Source organism: Mastigoproctus giganteus, chromosome 1 (assembly GCF_048544385.1).
Source record: "Mastigoproctus giganteus isolate SK-2022 chromosome 1, ASM4854438v1, whole genome shotgun sequence".
In the NCBI taxonomy this organism is placed as follows: Eukaryota; Metazoa; Arthropoda; class Arachnida; order Uropygi; family Thelyphonidae; genus Mastigoproctus; species Mastigoproctus giganteus.
The window spans coordinates 137,478,192-137,498,713 of NC_143575.1; the positions used below are offsets into that span (position 1 = coordinate 137,478,192).

A 20,522-nucleotide genomic window follows, 5' to 3' on the forward strand; every position below is an offset into this window, starting at 1 on the left:
ATATCCAATCAAATTTGTCAGACAAGACTTTCCATTAACAAACTCATGCTGTGTCTGAATTATTGATGCAGTCTTGTCTAGATGATCCTGAAATGCTTCTATAAACAGTGACGCCATTATTTTCCCCAGAACAGAGTTAAACTAACAGGTCTGTAATTACTCATGTCACCCTTTGATCCCCCTTTGTGAATTGGGTATACATTTGCACATCTCCATTCCGTGGGGACCTCCTTTGAATCCAAGGATGCTCTCATATTATGGCTAAAGGTTTGCTTATTTCTTTTGCTGACTCCTTTATTATAACTGGTGGAACCCATCCACCCCCCTGGTGTTCCTTTCTTATGTTTAACTTTAACAAATTCTCCTCCACTTTGCTCTCAGTTAAGACAAAATCATTTAGTTTCCTGTTAGAATTTGATAAACTGCTGGCCTCCACTTCTCCACAGAATTCCTCATGTGTGAATGTAGATGCAAAATACTCATTCATTTTGTCAGCTACATGAGGAGGATCATCAAAACTGGAACCATCTAATCAAGCAAACCAATCTGATTCGTTCTCTTACTTCTAGTGTTTACATAAGTAAAGAAGTCTTTTGCTGTTTTTCCTCTCCATCCTTTGCCCAAGATTTCTCTTAATCTGTCTTTGCTTGACTCACCTCTTTTGTGACTTGGAAATGAAATGAAAAAAGTGACTTGAAAATTACAGACTAGCTTATATCTATCATAGGCTAGGGTAAATATGCTAAATGCCGACAAATGTTTAACTTAGGGCCTATGCCATGCAATAGGTTCAGTATTTGTTGGGCCATTATACTGTAGTACTGGAGAGGTGTGAATTTGTGTAGTTTATAATTTGAGATATGAATTTCTATATTTGAATTTGCCGGTCATTTTGCAGATTATTTCCAGATTGCATTATTAGTCAAATCGGTGATTGTTGTAATAATCCCTTACTTTATTCTGTGCTTTTCTTGATTCAGTACACTCAAACTTCCATCATGGCCTTTGATGATTTGGAAAGCATGGCAATGTTTTTGGGATTGTACAGGTTGTTGCTTGTATTATTCACTTTGTGGCATGCTTCACTGTGTCATTTATTTTTTATTAATAAATGACACAGTGAGGAACAGCCCTAATAACTAACTAATGTTATTAGTGGAGTCCCTCAGGGTTCAGTGTTGGGTCCATTGTTGTTTTCTGTATTTATAAATATTGATGATGTTATATCAGGCTTAATGTCCAAGTTTGCAGATGATATGAAGGTTGGCAGGGTGTTGTTAATGACACTAATGACAGTACGCTTCTGCAACAGGATCTAGAAAAGTTGAGCAGATGTGCTGAGAGGTGACAAATGAAGTTTAACATTGACAAATGTAAAGTACTACATATGGGAAGCAGTAATCCCAGAGTAACATATCAACTCTGTGGTACTACACTGACAGTGGTAGAGAATGAAAAGGACTTGGGGGTAATTGTGCAGGCATATATGAAGTTCTCTGAGCAGTGCAGACAGTCTGCAAGAGTAGCTCATGATGTCTTGTCAATGATATACAGGAATGTTTCTAGCAGGGATAAGGAGGTGATTATCCCTTTGTATAAGGCAATGGTCAGGCCACACCTTGAGTACTGTATACAGGTCTGGAAGCCTCATTTTAAGAAGGATGTAGAGCTGTTGGAATGAGTACAGAGAAGGGCAACAAGATTAGTGAATGGAACAAAGGGTTGCCTTTACGAAGAAAGGCTTTAGTTTTGCAAATTACAGGGTCTGGAGACTAGGCACCTGTGAGGTGATCTGATTGAGGTGTATAAAGCCTTGAATGGTTTGAGCATGCTCAGTGCTGATGGACTCTTCCTCTTGCTCACAATAATCACCTGAGAGGGCATAAATTCAAAAATTGCTGGAACAAACTTCCATCTGATGTAGAAGTTGATAGCTTAAATAGATTCAAGGCAGAACTTGGCAAATATTTTGAGCGAGTGGATTGGGGGTGAAATAAGGATTTTTTTTTTTTTTTTTTGGCTGAAGCTATATAAGCTTGCTTTCTTGCATCATGTGCCTTTGCTAATGATAATGCTATTTGCACATCTGGCTTGGAAGAAACTATTAGTTTAGCATAACTGTTCAGTCCTATTTAGTTTCTAATCTGGGAGTCTGTTATGCTCACAAACAATGTTTGTGAATTAGTTGGATAGTCACTTCCATTTGTGCTGCTACTGCATTAGTGTAGTAATACTGGATAGTGATTACTACTGAAAGTATTTTCATGTACTCCCTAAGTTGTGGGTTTTGAGTAAAGAAGAACAGAACAAATCTGTCAGCAAGGAGGTACAAGTTGGAAAATGTGTGTTTGTACCATTATTAAGAAGGACAACATTATGTTTTCTCTTATTAGTTCTGTGAGTTGTCCATGTGAATCAATTTCAGGTTATCCAACAGTAGGTTATGAAATTTTCCAATAAGCGGAAAGAAATGGATAACTGCAAGATAAAGAATTCTTAAACATCAATAAATGGGGTGGGATAGAAGATGACCAAAATTACTTTCATCATGAAGAAAAGCTTTTCAGTTCATAATCCATCTAAAAAATCATGTTTTTTTTCTGTTTTATTTAGATTTTATATTATGTAGTGCTGTTGAATTAGTCTTCTTTGCTGATGCACCAGTGAAACTTAAAGCTAAATGTTGCAGCTAGTGCATGAGTAGACTCCAGCAGTGAGTTGGGCTGCAAAATACTTTGTGAGATTCTTATTTAATCCTTTTAAGGGCAATAACTCTTTTCTTGAAGCTTTCAGATTCAACCATCAAAATGTGAATTTTTCCATGTCATACATAAATATGGATTGTGAAGACACCTCCTTTTGTGTACCCCTTGCCCCCAAGCACTAACAGGATTTAAAAGATGGCAAGGGATCTATCTCCCCTAGTTAACCTACTGTTACCTTTTTTCCTTCAGCCTTATTCCCATTGTTGCAGATAAGAATAGATCACAGTTCTTCCACTAGGAAGAAAGCTGTATGTGCATTCCTTTAGGAAATCCTACTTCTTTTTTTTTTTTTTTTTTTTTGTTATAATAAGGCATTATGCAAAGCTCGAATTTTTGCATAATACCTTATTTGTTAGTTTATTTTTAAAAATTTTAGCATTTGTGACATTTGATGCATTTAATGATATCTGCAAAAAATTCTAAATTATTCAGGTATAAATTTCACTGTAAGCTTATCAAAGTAGTCACCAGATTTATCACATTAAGTATTTCCTTCTGCCTTATGTTCATGCCATAAGCATAAAACAGAAGGAAATACTCAAGGAAATGCATATGGCTTTTTTTGTTGGTAACTAGCACTAAATGTTAATGTCATCTATATTTTTGACCTTTTTAATTAAGTTCCTTGGATAGTGCCAAACATTCTGTGATATCTTTGTGATGTAATATTTTTGTAAAGCATTTTTGTCTCCTCTTAAATATCACTAAGCATCCTTCACATTCATTTTGTGCAGGGAGAAGCAGGATCTCCAGGACCAATGGGATTCCTTGGCCTTAAAGGAGAATTAGGATTTTCTGGCCTTCCTGGTCAAGAAGGATTTCCTGGTCTGAAAGGTGACAGAGGCGGACCAGGGCCTAAAGGTTGTGATTGTTTAATTTTTATCATATTTTCACATCTGTCTGTCTGTCAGTTTACTTAGCATAATTTGAATATATGGCCTAAATATTCAAATAGGCTTTAAATTAGCAACATGAAAAAATATTTGTCTGTTTTTTATTTACAGTTTATGCTACTAACCTGCATTATTAATCTAAAATTTTAAAATTGCTAAATTTGTTTCTGCCTATTATTTTGTTCATGTATGCTTGTTAATCAAAATCACCAAGCTTCTTGCTCCAAAACAGTGAATATCAGAAGTCTGACTTGTTGTGATAACCTTAACATAAACAACTCTTTGATTCAAAGGGATATACATTATGTTCAAGGTTGGACACATTTGCTATGCATGAAAAGAACACAGATAAGAGGAGTAAATAATTGTACACCTCCATGTATTTATTATTGTTTAAATATATTTACTGTAAAATTTTATATCCCTCTTTTTGAACAAATTAAAATTCAGACTGCATCAATTGTTGCTTCCAGTTGAGAAGATCCTGATCCCTAATTTCTATTGATTTTACCCTGTAAAATAAGGAAGTTTATGGTTCTAACTTCTTAATCCAGACATCTTACATTACTGCAACTAACATTACAAGGTTCCACAAACTGGAAAGTCGTGGAATTCGAAATGAGTCTGACATATATTCAAAAAGTCAGGAAATAAGCAATCATTGATTAGTCAGCAGCTTTCGCAAGAGTATTTTTGGAAACTGCAGTCTAGTGGAACCTATTATGAAAAATTGGACAAAAATAAAGGTAACTAAGAATTATCAAGTAGTGCACTTTTATTTAAGCGAAAAGATTCAGTTACTGATAAGAATGTTAACCCTTGCTTCACAGGAGGTAGCAGTAACCATTCTGGGGCTATTGTAATCCATTAAAATCTTTTTTATAGTATTAGTTTGAAAACCTAACAGTGAAGTTCTCCTTTTTCCTGACACTTTTCACAAGCTGAAAGAGGTGGTGGTCTTTGCCCACAAGAACTATTGACTGTAATTTGCTCATTTAATTATTACTTAACTTTGCACAAGTGGCTGTAGCAGATGTAAGCAATTTGGTGGAAGTAAGAAAGAAAGTAAGCAGCAACCCACAAGGCAGAATTTGCTGGTCCCACAGGGGCTAGTTGTTGCAGTGATTCTATTGTCAGGGAAACGGTAAATATAATGTGCAAAAAGTATAGGTGGAATAGGACCAGGGTATGTCTGCTTGGGGCAAAAGTTGAAGACATTATAGAGCAGATATCAACTTTTAAGGGTACAAAAGATGATATTGTTATTTGGCACTAATGACATTAAGAGTAGGAGATCTGCAGACTTACTTATCAAATACAGGTCAATGTTAAAAAAAAGTCACAAGATAGGATTAAATATGAAAGTTTCTGCACTTCTGCCCAATAGGAGGGAATATATGATGAGAATTTGTCAATCATTTTGGCCTTGGTAAGATTATGCAAGGCTGGTGGAGTATAATTTTCCTCAGCATGGTCTGTGCTTGTTAAAAGATGAGACTGCTTCTACAGGGATTTGATACACTTAAATAGAAAGGGTGCAAGAATATTTATTGTTGATATCGAGGCAGTGTTAAGTGGGTCGGAAAACTTCTAGCTTTGGTGGATAGACAGACTAATAGATCAACAATAGCCGCAGGAAGAGGTGAAAATGATTCTTGCATTGCTTCTATTGGAAGAAGCAGCTGCAATCTGGAAAGCAAGGTGCCAAGAATATCAAGAGCTGCTGGAAGTCATCATGGAACAAGTAAATACATGGGCTGTATTAGGGTAACTAAGAGTAAGAACAAGTGCATGTACACAGAAGGCCCTCATGAAACCAAAAAAAGTATAGACATCACATTAAGTCATACTTGTTCTCATATGTTCATTCTCATATATCCATTTATATTTATAATTTATATACTCAGGATAACAATAATAGACATATAAAATGTATATTTATGGTTAGGCACATAAAATAATTATAGACAGATATAACATAAATAATTATATCTAGAAAACAGTTATGAAAGAAAAGATGTTATAAACATAGTGGTGAAAGCTCTCAATCACACCTGATTACGCAGACATGATTGAAAGCTAAAAGCCTGCATACACTCAAACAGAAGCTCTCCATCACATCTGATTTTGCAGGTAGAACAGAGCTGCAGAAAGCACGGCTTGAACACACTAACACTCATAGTTCTTACATATACAAAGAAACAAACACCCAGGAAATGCTCCAGGTGCCAAGCATTATAGTAATCAAAGAAATTCTCCTAGTTAATAAATTTGATGAGTATTGAAGTGCTAGTCAAGACATCAAAGGCAGATATTGTTGGGATATCAGAGATGTGGTGTCACACAGACATAAGCAGTGCAGAATTGGAATTTGGGGAGTACAATGTGTACAGAAAGGATACACAGGACAGGAAGGCAGGAGGGGTTATGCTGTTAGTTAAGAAACACATAAAATCTAAGGAAGTGCATCAAATTGATGTTGGTGGACAATGCAATGTTGAGTCTGTTTGGTGTGACATTAGCACTGGGAAAGGAAAAATTAGAATAGGTGTGTGTGTGTGTGTGTGTGTGTGTGTGTGTGTGTGTGTGGGTGTGTGTGTGGGTGTGTGTGTGGGTGTTATAGGCCTAATGAATGTGATGAGTATAATGAGCAATTGTGCAGAGAAATAGAGTGGGCCAGTAATTCAAATTGTCCTATAATGGGGGATTTTAACTTTCCAGATATTGACTGGAACTTGTGCATTGGTCACTTGCACACTAGTGAAACTTTTTTGGATTTATTGGATGACTGTTTTCTACAGCAGCATGTTTGAGAGACAACCAGAGGGTGTAATACTCTTGATCTGATTATTAGCAATGATTATTCATGCATTAAGAATTTGCAGATAAAGGAACCACTAGGTGACAGTGATCACAATGTACTGATATGGGAATTACTTAAAGATGTAACTACCATCAAGGCTAAAGAGAAGGGCTTTTGCTTTCATAAAAGTGATTAGAGGGAGTCTCAGACAGTTTTTAAATTCTGCATAGTGGGATCAACTGATGATGTTATCAACATTGAATTCTAAATGGGAAGCCTTCAAAGACTTAAATTTAGAGGCTACTAGGCTTTTCATTCCAACTAAGAAATACTGTTCAAGGTTTAGGCCTAAATGGATGTCAGATGAACTAATGAGGCTCGTGGCAGAGAAAAAAATGTATGGGATGCATATAAATTATCAGGTGACACAGAACAGAAGTCTATTGCAGATATAAACTAGTCTGTAATCAAGTCACAAAGGAGGTTAGGCAGGCGAAGGTAGATTATGGAAATCCTTGGCAAAGGATGCAAAGAAAAACAGCAAAGAGTTTTTTACTTATGAAAACTCTAGAAGGAAAGGGATGAATCAGTTTGGACCACTTAACATAGATGGGTTGACTATTGATGATCATGCTCAGGTAGCTGATAAACTGAATGAGTAATTTGCATCTACATTCACACATGAGGAGTTATTCAATGAGGAGAGGGTGCCAGAAGTTTATCAAACTCTAACAGGGAGCTAAGTTATTTTGTAATAACTGAGAGCAAAGCGGAGGAGAAATTGTTGAAGTTAAAGATAAAAAAGGCACTTGGGGCGGACAGGATCTATCCAGTTATATTAAAGGAGGCAGCAAAGGAAGTAAGCAAACCCTTAGCCATAATTATGAGAGTTTTCTTGGACTCAGGGTAGATCCCCATGGACTGAAGGTGTGCAAATATATCACCAATTCCCAAAGGGGGTTCAAAAAGTGACACAAGTAACTAGAGACCTGTTAATTTAACTTGTGTTCTGGGTAAAATAATGGAATCGCTGGTTAAAGAAGCATTGCAGGATCATTTAGACAAGACTGCAGTAATAGTTAAGACCCAGCTTGGGTTTTTTTAAAGGGAGGTCTTGTCTGACCAGTTTGATTGGATACTATGATGTGGTCACAAAGGAACTGAATCCCAAAAATAATTTTGATAGCGTACACTTGGATTTCAGGCAAGCTTTTGATTCTGTTGCACATGGAAAACTGCTGTACAAATTGGAGAGGTATGGCATTATGGGTAAGTTGCTACAATGGATAAAGGGATGGTTGAGTGGGAGATGACAGGGAGTGGTAATCAATGGACACTGCTCTTCATGGACAAATGTTATTAGTGGATTGCCCCAGAGTCCGGTATTGGGCCCATTGTTGGTTCGTATATTTATCAATGATATTTATGAAGGTATATCAGGTTTAATGTCCAAATTTGCAGATGATACAAAGGTTGGCAGGGTTGTTAATGACAGTAAAGACAGTGTGCTACTCCAACTGGATCTAGATAAGCAATGTGTGCTACTCCAACTGGATCTAGTTGGAGTTGGGCAAATGGACTGAAAAGTGGCAACTGAAGCTTAACATTGACAAATGCAAAGTACTGTATATGGGTAACAATAACCAAAGAGAAACATACCAACTGTGTGGTACTACACTCAGGGAAGTGGAAAGTGAAAAAGACCTGGAGTTAATTGTGTAGTCAAATATGAAGTTTGCTGAGCAGTGCAGATGGGCTGTCAGGGCAGGTCATGGAATCTTGTCAATGATATATAGGAATTTTGCTAGTAAAGACAGGGAGGTGATTATACAAGGCAATGGTCAGGTTACATCTAGAGTACTGTGTACAGGTCAGGAAGCCTCATTTTAGGAAAGATGTAGAGTTGCTAGAACAAGTACAAAGAAGGGCAACAAGATTGGTTAGGGGAACTAAGGGCTGCTCTTACCACAAAAGGCTAAAGTTCTGCAAATTGCAGCACCTGGAGAGTAGGCATCTGTTAGGCGATTTGTTTAAGGTGTATAAGACTTTGAGTGGATTGAGCAAGCTGAATGCTGATGGGATTCTTCCTCTTGCTCAAATTAAGAACCTGAGGGGGCACAGGTTCAAATTGAGGAAAGACAGTTGTAGAATAGATGTGCGGAAATTTACCTTTAGCAGCGCGTAATTGATTGGTGGAACAGACTTCCATCTTTTGTTGTGGAAGTTGATAGTCTAAATAAATTTAAGGCTGAGCTGGACAGGTATTTGGACCGGATGGAGGGGTGAAATGAGAATTTTGTTTTGACTGATTCTGCATAATCTTGCTTTCTTGCCTCATATGCCCCTACTAATGCTAATGACAGTGATTTCTAGAGCATTTTCTCAAAGGTATAGTTTTGTTTTCTTCCTTTCCTATTAATTAATTGAAAACTTAGTCTTACAATTGTAAGCAAGTTTTGCGAAGGAAAAACACCTTTCTTTTTTTCCCTTTAAATTAACATACTATCGTTTATACTGCTTGGTCACTCTAGTGGCACTGCTCCTGCCTCCCTGTTGGCAGGGCCCTTAACCTGGGAGAAGAAACTATCTCTTCCAGGGCTGAAAGGAGCAAAGATGGATAACACTATGTTTCCACCTTTAGAGCCATCGAGCTCAAGACAAGACACAAATTACAACTAAAATTACTTTTCTCGACCCAAGAGGTTGAGAACAAGACCCTGAAAAGGAGATACCAGCAGTCCTCGTTCTGCACACACATTCTCTCTCTCTCTCTCTCTCTCTCTCTCTCTCTCTCTCTCTCTCTCTCTCTCTCTCTCTCTCTCTCTCTCTTTCAGACCAGCCTCTGATTAAGTTATCATCATCCTTTTTCAGAAATGTATTGAATCTGCTACAGGTTCACCGAAAACGGTAAGGTGACTCCAGTCCGGGGATATTCTGGTAGAGACCATGAAATCATAATGTTCTGCAAAGTTATTAAAGCTGACTACTTTTGGCTGACAACCATTAAAAATTACTCCCCGTGCCACTCTAAACTCCTCAAAGGGAGTAATCACAGAATAGGACTTATTAAGTGTATCAGAGGAGGAAATAGTTCAAGAGCTTTATGAACAAAAAGTCATCCAAGCAAGGAGAATCAAGTCTTGGAAAGATGGTTTTATTGTTCCCACAATGAGTATAATCCTCACTTTTAACTCTCCCATCCTATCAACATCTGTTAAAGCAGGCTGTCTCCATTGCCTTGTCCATCCTTACATCCCAAATCCAATCAGGTGCAACAAGTGCCAAAAATACAGACACTCCCAAACTGCATGTCAAGATGAGGCAGTATCATAATTGTGGATCAAAGGAGCACTATCTGAATACTATCTGAATGCACTGCTACCACCTCTCATTGCTCAAACTGTAAGGATAATCACCCAGTTTTCTCCAAAATATGTGAACTTTGGAAGCAAGGGAAAAAAATCCAGAAATATAAAGTAAAGAATGAAGTAATATATTCAGAGGCGAGAAGACAAATACTCAAAGCAGAACCAAAGTGTGTGTGTATATATATATATACACAATGGCTGCTGAGCAATTTCAGTCAGTAAGTATTCAAACAGACGTTACAGTTCCTCCAAATTTATCTATTGCTAATTGGGTACACTCGATGCTCTCTGCTTACAAATAGTGTCCTTCTCAACAAAAAAAGTGAACAAAGCAGTAATAACCCAATTACCTTTCCAGCCGAGGTACTTCCAACAGCAAAACCAAAGTGAAGATACCACCTGTTTCAACCAGAATGGATATTAATCAACACATTAATTCAGATGATGGAATATTAGAACTTCATGCAACTGATGAGATGGACATGACACGTCCCTTCTTTTCAAAGAAAGATAACGCAAAAGTAGATCAATTCAAACAAGTCACAACTAGAAAGCAGTCAGAATCAAAAACAATGAACAAAACTACTTAATGGAAAGAATGGAATTGTAGAGGCTTTCGTAATAAAAAAGACAATTTACACAATGTCACTGACCGCTATGAACTAGCAGGCATATCCCTACAGGAAACTTATTTAAATTCACAAGTGTGCCCTGTCATTAAAAATTACACTATCTTCAGAAGAGATAGGAATATTGACTCTCCAGTGTGTGGTGGTTCTTGTTAGAAATGTTCCATCCAAACATATTGCTCTTCAGACATCCTTTTGAAGTGATAGCAGCACACATTGTAATTCGCATGAGTCTTACAATGCCATCTATATATAGTGGATTCTGGTTATTTGGGCCACCAGCTAATCGGGGTAGCTGTTTATTTGGGACAAATCTTAAAGAACAGGAAAAACGAATTGAGAAAATAGCCAGGGCTTACTTCGCTTAATTGGGACAACATGCTGCTTAATCAGGACAGGAGACCGCAACACTCGAGATTACCTTACAATTGTCTCCAACCCAACCACGTGATTCGGTCGGATTTCTGGAGGTCACAAAATATAAAACACTAAAAGCGATTAGCAGTCCCCTATTTATTGGGCTTTTCTGTTAGTGCTTCAATCATATGAAAAAATTAATTTTCAGAATCTGCTCTTTATTCCTATTTTTTAAGCTTCGTAACTTGTTATCTGTTCTCACTTGCGCATATCGTGTTACTTGCAATTTGTGTATGCCATGTTCTTTGTTATTGATTGCTTATCTTTTTTACTGTTTTAAATTTTAACCCCCTCCCACAAATGTCAGTGAGCAGAAATGTCAACCAGTTAATATGTACATATTACAGTATGTATTAATTAAGCTATGCACATAAGCATAAATTTTGCTAATCTGTGGAAAATATTCTTCCGATTTTCACGTATCATTTAATTGATAACATGATAAAGTGTAAATTTGTACTTAATAAAGTATATCTTTACTTTTATAGCCTGTGGATAATATTCCTCCTATTTTATAAGCTTTTGCTAACTCTTTTTATAGAATTAAACTTTAATTCACAAATGTGATCACAATAACCAGTGCTTACTACATATTGTATAGTGAATGGTACTTTACTATGATGAGTCCATCGTAACTTGATTCGATCACACAGAAAATCTATCGTAAAGCTGTCTTTTTAACTATTTACGTGAAACTTCGCATAATTGGGACAGCCACTTAATCGGCCCAAAATGCACTAGTCCCAGTGTGTCCCACCGAAATCGACTGTATATCCATCCTAAAATATCATTCTCTTTAGATGACCTAGAAAGTCTAATAGCCCAGCTACCATCTCTATTCTGCTTACTTGGAGATGTTAATGCTCATCACCACTGTGGGAATCTCCAACAATTGACAAAAGAGGAATTGTAATAGAATCCTTTATTTTATGCTTATCAACTTATCCTTTAAATGCTGTTGAGCTTACCTATATTCATTTTTTGGCAGGATCCATGAGTGCAATAGACCTACAATATATTCTCCCTCCATATATACCATTACGGAGTGGTCTGTTTTTTAAAACCCTCTGAATAGTGATCACCTACCAATTCACTACAAACTCGAAACATCGGCAAACTCCCCTTCACTACATCGTTCCACTTGAAAATTTTGTAGTGCACACTGAAATGAATACGCTTCTCATGTTCAGTTAGATGATAATCCAATTGCAACAAATAGATAATGTCACAGGTTATATAACTTTTTTTGGGAAAGAAAAATTGAGAGTAAGAGGGAGTTATACTTCTGATGAGAACAACAAACAATTGTACAGAGAAATAGAGTGGGCCAGTAAGTCAGATTGTCTTATAATGGTGGATTTTAATTTCCAATATATTCTAAAAATATATTCTTGACTAAATGCTAAGAGTATGAAAGAGATGGTTTATGCATGGGTACTGCACATACATCATTTCTACTACCCAGGTAGTATGAATGCATTGTTTAATTATACCTCATATTGTCAATCAATCTTCACCATGGAGAAGACTACTGTTACTTATTCTCGGTGGATACCACTACCCAGACGGCACCATTTCAAAGCTTGTAGGCTTACTCATCAATAGATCGGCAGGTACCCTGCTATTGCAATAGTGACAACCCAGTTATGAAGTATAATTCCACAATATGAGAGATGCTTAATGGTGTGCCTATCAACTAAATCCATGGACCATTTGCTCTTTCTATATAATAAGATGTTTCTAGAAGAGCAATTTCCAGATTCCTAGCATAATGCAATCATGCTTGCCTTTCCTAAGCCAGGAAAAGATCCAAAAAAACTACCGTCCTATTGCTCTTACTAGCTGTCTGTGCAAAATCCCGGAGAGAGTGGTAAATTCCTGCCTAATATGGAATTTGGAGGTAAATGGGCTCATTTCCAGAGTACAATGTGGCTTCCAAAGGAATAGGTCCACTTTGGACCATTTAATCAGGCTCTAAACTTCTATTTGAGATGCCTTTTTAAAATGAGAACATCTGGTGTCCCTGTTCTTCGATATGGAAAAAGCATATGACTCAACTTGGAGATTTGGAATTTTAAAAGTTCTTTATAGCATTGGCCTTAGAGGTCATCTCTCAGTTTTTATCAAAATTTTTTTTAACCCACTGTTCCAAGGTCATGTAGGATCTACCCTCTCTCTCAGCCTTTTAGCCAAGAGGAGGGAGTACCTCAAGGATCTGTCTTAAGTGTAATGCTATGGAACAACTTCGGAGGAAGTTGTTCCATAACGGAACAACTTCCTCCGACTGTGAAATTGTGCCCTGTATGTTGATGATTTTAGCCTCTCAGTCTTGCAACATGAGTGTAATGATTGATTTTACATGACAACTGCACATGCTGTTGACCACCTCAGCTCATAGGCAATGATTAATGGCTTCAGGTGCTCTCTCTCTCTCTCTCTCTCTCTCTCTCTCTCTCTCTCTCTCTCTACCTACAAAAGACAGTTTGCGTGCATTTTTGCTGCAAGCTTAACCTACATCCTGAACAGGAACTGAGACTAGGGCAAAATGCTGTTCCAGTAGTACCTGAGACTAGATTTTTTGAGCTCGTATTTGAAAGAAAGTGGACCTTTCTACAGCACATCCGTCAACTACGAGCAAAATGCATGAGAGGCTTAAACATCCTATAGGCTATCCTTTATCTCTTGAGGTGATGACCAATGTATTTTATTACCTCTATCACGCATTTAGTGTAACTTAGGTTGCACGAGTGCGACCTAAGTTAGACTACGGGTCCCAGGTATATGCATCTGCTAGGCTCAGCGTACTTCAGTGGTTGGACCCCATCCACCATCAGGTGATTTGTATTGTCACTGGATCATTTTGAACATCTCCAGTCCAAAGTCTCTATGTCAAAGCATATGAGCCGTTACTATCGCTTCATAGGAAACAATTGTTTCTACAATATGCTTTCAAACTAAAATTCCTGCCAGATCATTCCTTGTGGACATCTGTTTTTGAACCACGATGGTAAAATCTCTATAACACCCATCAGACCGCCTTCAGTATTTATGTCCAGGAGCTACTCAGAAAGCTTAATGTAACTGTAGAGAATGTTGCCATATCCAAGGCGCCTCCGTAGCCAGGTGGGAAGGAGCAGCAGTGCGTAGCACACGCTTCTTGATTAGACCGGGGTTTGAGCCCGTCACCACCAAATACGGAGGATGCGGAAAGGTCAGGGAATGACCACCGCATATCCTGGAGCAATATGGCCATAGTTGCTAATGCTCCTAAAAACCAAATAACAACAACAACAACAGCCATATCCAAAAGGCAACTCACCTCCACCATGACATGCTCGAACACCACCGTGCAATATCTCTATTCACAAGATGGGAAATGCCACCATTTCAAACACTTACCAAAAACTCTATGCTTTCCACTGAGCCAGAGTCTAGGAAAGTTTATCGCCCGCAATTCACCACCAGCAATTAATCGCTAGCAGTTTACCGCCCCATCAGTTTATCGCATAAACAATTTATAGCCTACAAATGATCACTAGCATATTTCATCGCCAGGCAATACATATAATTTATATAAATTTATTGGTCATTTTAAATTGAAAATAAGGTTTTTCTCTATATAGGTGTTATTTAAGAATTAAATGCAGCTAAAAATGTAAGTTATATGCTAGGTATATGCTAGGTATGTATTTCCTAGAAATACATACCATTGCAGGTGCTTTAATTTAACCCCTCGACGTGGGCACCTGTACGTGGTGAGGGGACCTCCCAGTGACGCTGCTGGACTTCCAGACTAGCATCACTGGGATCCAACGCCCACAGCCCAGGTTCCAGGCTTACATCAATGGAATCCGGCGTGTTTGCCGTGCGCTGCGACCCGTGGAAATTCGGAAAGGGGGATCCTGGTGGTTGAGGGGCCCAGCTTCAATACACCACTTTGGCCCCTGCTTCGACAAGACGGGTGGTCCTGGAAGGCCCGGCTAGGATCAATCGGCTAGTAGGCTTGCCTGCGAGGGTCAACCGTGTCAATGCCACGCCCCTACCCTCATGGTCCGAGGGACAGGATTCAGGCTGGCGGCGGTGCGGGTATAGTGTCTGGGTAGCCCTGGCGTCCCACTCCCGAGCGCATTTATTGCATGCCGGGTAGTGGGCGTCCCTTTGGGCTCCGTGGTGGGTGGGGAGCCCGGGCACTGAACAACAAAAAAATCTCTATGAATCCTGATAAACTTACTCCTTCAGGGGCCCCAACCCGGTCCCTATCTGAAAATTTAGACAGTGAAGCAGATAGCATTATTGCTACAAAGAGGCAGCGAACAGAAATATCATCAGGGCCTGTTCCAAGATTTTTAATAATTCATTCTACCACAGAAAAACCGATTGGCAAAATGTCGCCCTTCTTCATACAGAAAGGGTTAGATGGGTTAGCAGGTACACCCAAGTCAGTTAAGAGGCTCCGTTCTGGAGACCTCTTAATCGAAACCAAAACTGACAGGCAATCTGAGCAGCTACTCCGTGCAACATCAATCGGAGGAATACCCATAACAGTAACACCACATAGAACACTAAACTCATCGAGAGGTGTCATTTCGGAATGGGACCTTCTCGACGTAACCGAGGAGGAAATCTGCTTGGAACTGAAACCTCAGGGAGTTATAGCCGTCAAGAGAATTAGTGCGCGTAGGGATGGGAAACTTGTTAAAACCAGGAGTGTTATCCTGACTTTTAACTCTCCCAAACCTCCTGATGAGATTAAAGCTGGCTACATCAACTGTCCAGTGCGTCCATATGTTCCAAACCCTTTACGGTGTTTTAAATGCCAGAAATATGGACATTCTCAAATGGCCTGCCGCGGAGTCCTTGCATGCGCTCGATGTGGCGCAAAGGACCACGAAACAACAGCATGTTCAGCTGCAAAACCCACCTGTATTAATTGTGAAGGCGAACATCCGGCCTATTCACGAGCATGCCAGAGGTGGAAAGAAGAAAAAGAAATTCAACGGCTGAAGGCAGAGCTAAACATATCATATCAGGAGGCAAGGAAAGCAGTGAAACCTCTCAACATCAAAAAACCTACCTACGCCCAGAAGGTAGCAGGGAGGTGTTCCATTGGAACTCAGATGGATATGTCCATCCCTCCAAAAGAATCATTTACCCCTATCGCACGTTATCTCTTAAGCTCCCAAAAACCTGCACAGAAGGACCAATCAGCTGCCACTCCTATATCAGTACCTCCTAATGCTCCACAAATAACAAAAGCAATCACGAAAGAAAAGATTAAGAAAGGTGAAATACCACCTACAACCCAAGAAAACATGGATGTAGAGCAGAAGGAGGTACAAGAAGACTCAGTCTTGGAGCTCTTTGCTGAGGAGGAAATGGACACTGGACAGCGTCCGTACTTCCCCAGAAAGGATAAATCCAGGACTGAAAAAGGTAAGCCCTCAGCACCTCGGAAGCCGCCTGATGGACCCACCAAGCCAAAATAATGGCTAAATTCCTACAGTGGAACTGTCGTGGATTCCGGCGAAACAATGATGACATCAAGGCCCTTCTGCAAAAGCATGAGCCAGTCTGCTTTTGCTTACAAGAGACATACCTGAAGGCAAATGAAAACGCTTCGCTTCGTAACACCACTATCATTCGAAAAGACAGAAGTGAGGATGGACCTGCTCATGGGGGTGTTGCTATAATTCTGGGCAACCATACCCCATATCAAACTATTGCGCTCACCACCAACATAGAAGCGGTAGCGGTTCGCCTTACGGTAGGTTTTTTAATAACAGTCTGTTCAGTTTATTTACCACCTGGGGCTGATATCTCCCAGACGGACCTTGATGATCTCATTGTGCAGCTGCCTACTCCTGTATTACTCCTGGGCGATTTTAATGGACATAACACCCTGTGGGGTAGTGCAAATGTTAACAGAAGGGGACGTGTCATAGAGCATATGCTCAATGACAATGACCTATCCCTCCTAAATGTGGGAAGTAACACCTTTTTCCACATGCCTACCCGTACGTTCTCTGCTATCGACCTGTCTATATGCTCCCCCCTCTCCTTCCTTCAATCAACTGGGAGGTAGAGGAGAATCTTTATGGAAGTGATCACTTCCCCGTGATAACCAGCCTACTTAAAGGGATGCCATGCTCACCTTTTAGGTTACCGCGATGGAAGATTGATCAGGCTGACTGGAACACCTTTCAACACCTGGTAGACTGTAACATCAGTACAGTCAGTCGGGAGCCTATCAATGATGCAGTGGCGTACATCACAGAAAGAATTGTCCATGCAGCTGCAGCTACAATTCCGAAAACATCTAACCGGTTTCCACCATTTCCAAAACCTTGGTGGAATACTGAATGCACAGCAGCAAAAAAAAGGCACAAAATAAAGCTTGGGGGATATTCCGAAGATATCCTACCACAGCCAATCTCTTAGCCTTCAAACGTGCACGCGCGAAAGCGCGATATATTCGTCGTCAGAGCCAAAAGGAATCGTGGGTCCGCTTTACATCCACCATTACCCAGTCAATCAGCAGTAAAGCTATATGGGACAAAATCCGGAAAATGAAGGGTAAATATACATCGCACCCTTCATCGGTCCTGGAGTATAATGGATGCGTTATTGCAGATCCAACTGCAATAGCCAATGTACTTGGGGAGACCTTTTCTACCATCTCGTCAACATCTGCTTACTCCTCAGAATTTCTGGTCTGGAAAGATAAATGTGAAAAACAGCCAATAAACTTTCATTCAAGAAGGTCTCATCCCTATAACGGGCCCTTTACCACGGAAGAGTTAGAAACAGCTCTAACTCTTACCAAGGCAAGTGCTGCCGGACCAGATCTTATCCATTATAATATGATCAAACATCTGTCTGCAAAATCCATGGACCAACTGCTTTTTCTATATAACAGAATATTTAAAGAAGAGCAGTTTCCGGATTCCTGGCATAAGGCAATCGTGCTTGCCTTTCCTAAACCAGGAAAGGATCCCAAAATCCCAACGAACTACCGTCCTATTGCTCTGACTAGCTGTCTGTGCAAAATTCTGGAGAGAATGGTCAATGCCCGCCTTATCTGGTATTTGGAGGCTAATGGGTTTCTCTCCAGATTTCAGTGTGGCTTCCGTAGGAATAGGTCAACTTTGGACCACTTAATCAGGCTCGAAACTTCCATTCGAGATGCCTTTTTAAAACGGGAACACCTGGTGTCAGTGTTCTTCGATATGGAAAAAGCTTATGACACAACTTGGAGATTTGGAATTTTAAAAGACCTCTACAGCATTGGCCTTAGAGGTAACCTCCCCAATTTTATTAAAAACTTTTTATGTCACCGTTCTTTCCAAGTCCGTGTAGGATCTACTCTCTCTCGCTCTTTTATCCAAGAGGAGGGAGTCCCTCAAGGATCCGTTTTAAGTGTTACGCTTTTTGCCATTAAAGTGAATTCCGTCACAGAACAACTTCCTCCAACTGTAAACTGTGCCCTCTATGTTGACGATTTTAGCATATTCTGTCATTCCTGCAACATGAGGGTAATTGAGAGGCAACTGCAACGTACCATTGACCATTTGAACTCATGGGCAACGAATAATGGGTTCAGGTTCTCTGCACAAAAGACTGTCTGCATGCATTTTTGCAGAAAGCGCAATCTTCACCCTGAACCTGAACTGAGGCTTGGACAAAATGCAATCCCAGTAGTACCTGAGACTAGATTTTTGGGGCTTATATTCGATAAAAAGCTGACCTTTCTGGAACACATCCATCAACTACGTGCGAAGTGCACGAGAGGTTTGAACATCCTACGTGCAATCTCCTCACATTCCTGGGGCGCTGACCGATATACCCTTTTGCGCCTCTATCGTGCACTCGTACGATCTAAGTTAGATTATGGGTGCCAGGTATACGCATCCTCTAGACTCAGCGTTCTCCGATGGCTGGATCCCATCCACCATCAGGCTATCCGTATTGCCACAGGAGCATTTCGAACTTCTCCTGTCCATAGCCTCTATGTCGAAGCGAATGAGCCCTCGTTATCGCTTTGCAGGAAACAGTTGTCTCTACAGTATGCTTTGAAACTGAAATCCCTGCCAGACCATCCGACGTGGACATCCGTTTTTGAGCCACGTTGGGAAAATCTGTATAACATTCGCCAGACTGCCAATCAACCATTCGGTATTCGTATCCAAAGGCTTCTCAATGATTTGAACATCACATTAGACAATGTTGCCCCATCACCAGGGCAACCTTTTCCACCCTGGCATGCTCGTGTCCCAAACTGCAACTTCTCCCTTAACAACTGGAGAAAGGACAATACTTCGTCCACCGTCTACCTGCAGCTCTTTTTAGCTGATCGCTCTGAACATGCTGACTTCTTGCCCATCTACACAGATGGCTCGAGGTCAGAAATGTCTGTTGGATCTGCAGCTGTTTTCCCAGATACCACAGTATCTGAGCAGATCTCCAACGAATGCAGTGTGTTCACTGCAGAGCTGCATGTGGTTGAGCTAGCCTTAGATCGCATACGAACCACCCACCACAAAAAATATATTATATATACCGATTCTCTGAATTCATTGCAGGCTTTATCATCGATGAGGTTCAACCCTCATCCTGTCCTCACTCGGATACAGCAGAAGCTGCACTTCCTTGTACAATCTCGATTTGATGTTCGTTTCTGCTGGATCCCAGGCCACATTGGGATCTCAGGAAATGATTTGGCAGACACTGCAGCCAAATCAGCGAACCTATTTAACTCTTGCCTGTTAGTCCCCTATACAGACTACAGGTCGGTAATTCGAAAGAAACTGGTATCCCAATGGCAACACTCATGGCATGGACAGATTACAAACAAGTTATACGAGATTAAGCCTGTAATTGAACATTGGCAGTCTAGTCTGCGCAGGAACCGAAAAGAGGAAGTTGTTCTATCTCGACTCCGCATAGGACATTGTCACTTGACACACTGCTATTTGCTGAGGGCAGACGATCGTCCTATGTGCAGAAATTGTGACACCATTTTAACAGTCCGTCATATTTTAATTGAATGTCCGTCCTTTTATAATGACCGCCGTTTATGTTTTAGCCATCTGTCTGAACCTTATACACTCAGACAGGTTTTATCGGACAATGACAACGTGTCAGCTATTTTTAAGTTTTTACAACTTATTAATCTAAATAATTCTATTTAAAATATTTTTATCGTTTTATGCTATATGAACGATTTATATCGTATATTATTTTACAATAATATGCAAATAATTTTAATATTATAGTTTTACATTCTACATCCTTTTGACTTGGCGCATTATAGCCTTAGATGCTAATGCGCCATAAAACCCTAAAACAAACAAACAAACAAACAAACAAAAGCTTTAATTTATTTGCCTGTTATTTTCCAAAATTGGAATTAGGTAGGTACCTACTTAATCCCTTTAACTTAAGTAGCATGTTTTAGAGGAGTGGGGGTAGGACGTGCCGATTAGGGAGGTACTTATATGTTTATAATCTCTTACAATCGTTTTCTTATTTTGAGTTTATTTTTCATCCTTTTGAGTTTGTGAACATATCATGTCGGCGGAACTATGTAGAGACATAGTTTTTACAGAAGAATATAAAACATCATGCAATGGAGAATTGTTTCTACAATT

At 39.7% G+C, this 20,522-nt stretch overlaps 1 protein-coding gene across 1 annotated transcript in view; it reads left to right on the forward strand.

Moving 5' to 3' along the window:
- LOC150091155 (uncharacterized) overlaps nt 1–20,522 on the forward strand; it is a 1,391,089-nt gene that overhangs the window by 1,072,400 nt on the left and 298,167 nt on the right. Inside the window, exon 31 of the mRNA XM_090374518.1 lies at nt 3,500–3,626. Coding sequence (XP_090230644.1) covers nt 3,500–3,626 — 127 coding nt within the window. The remainder of the gene's footprint in view (nt 1–3,499; nt 3,627–20,522) is intronic.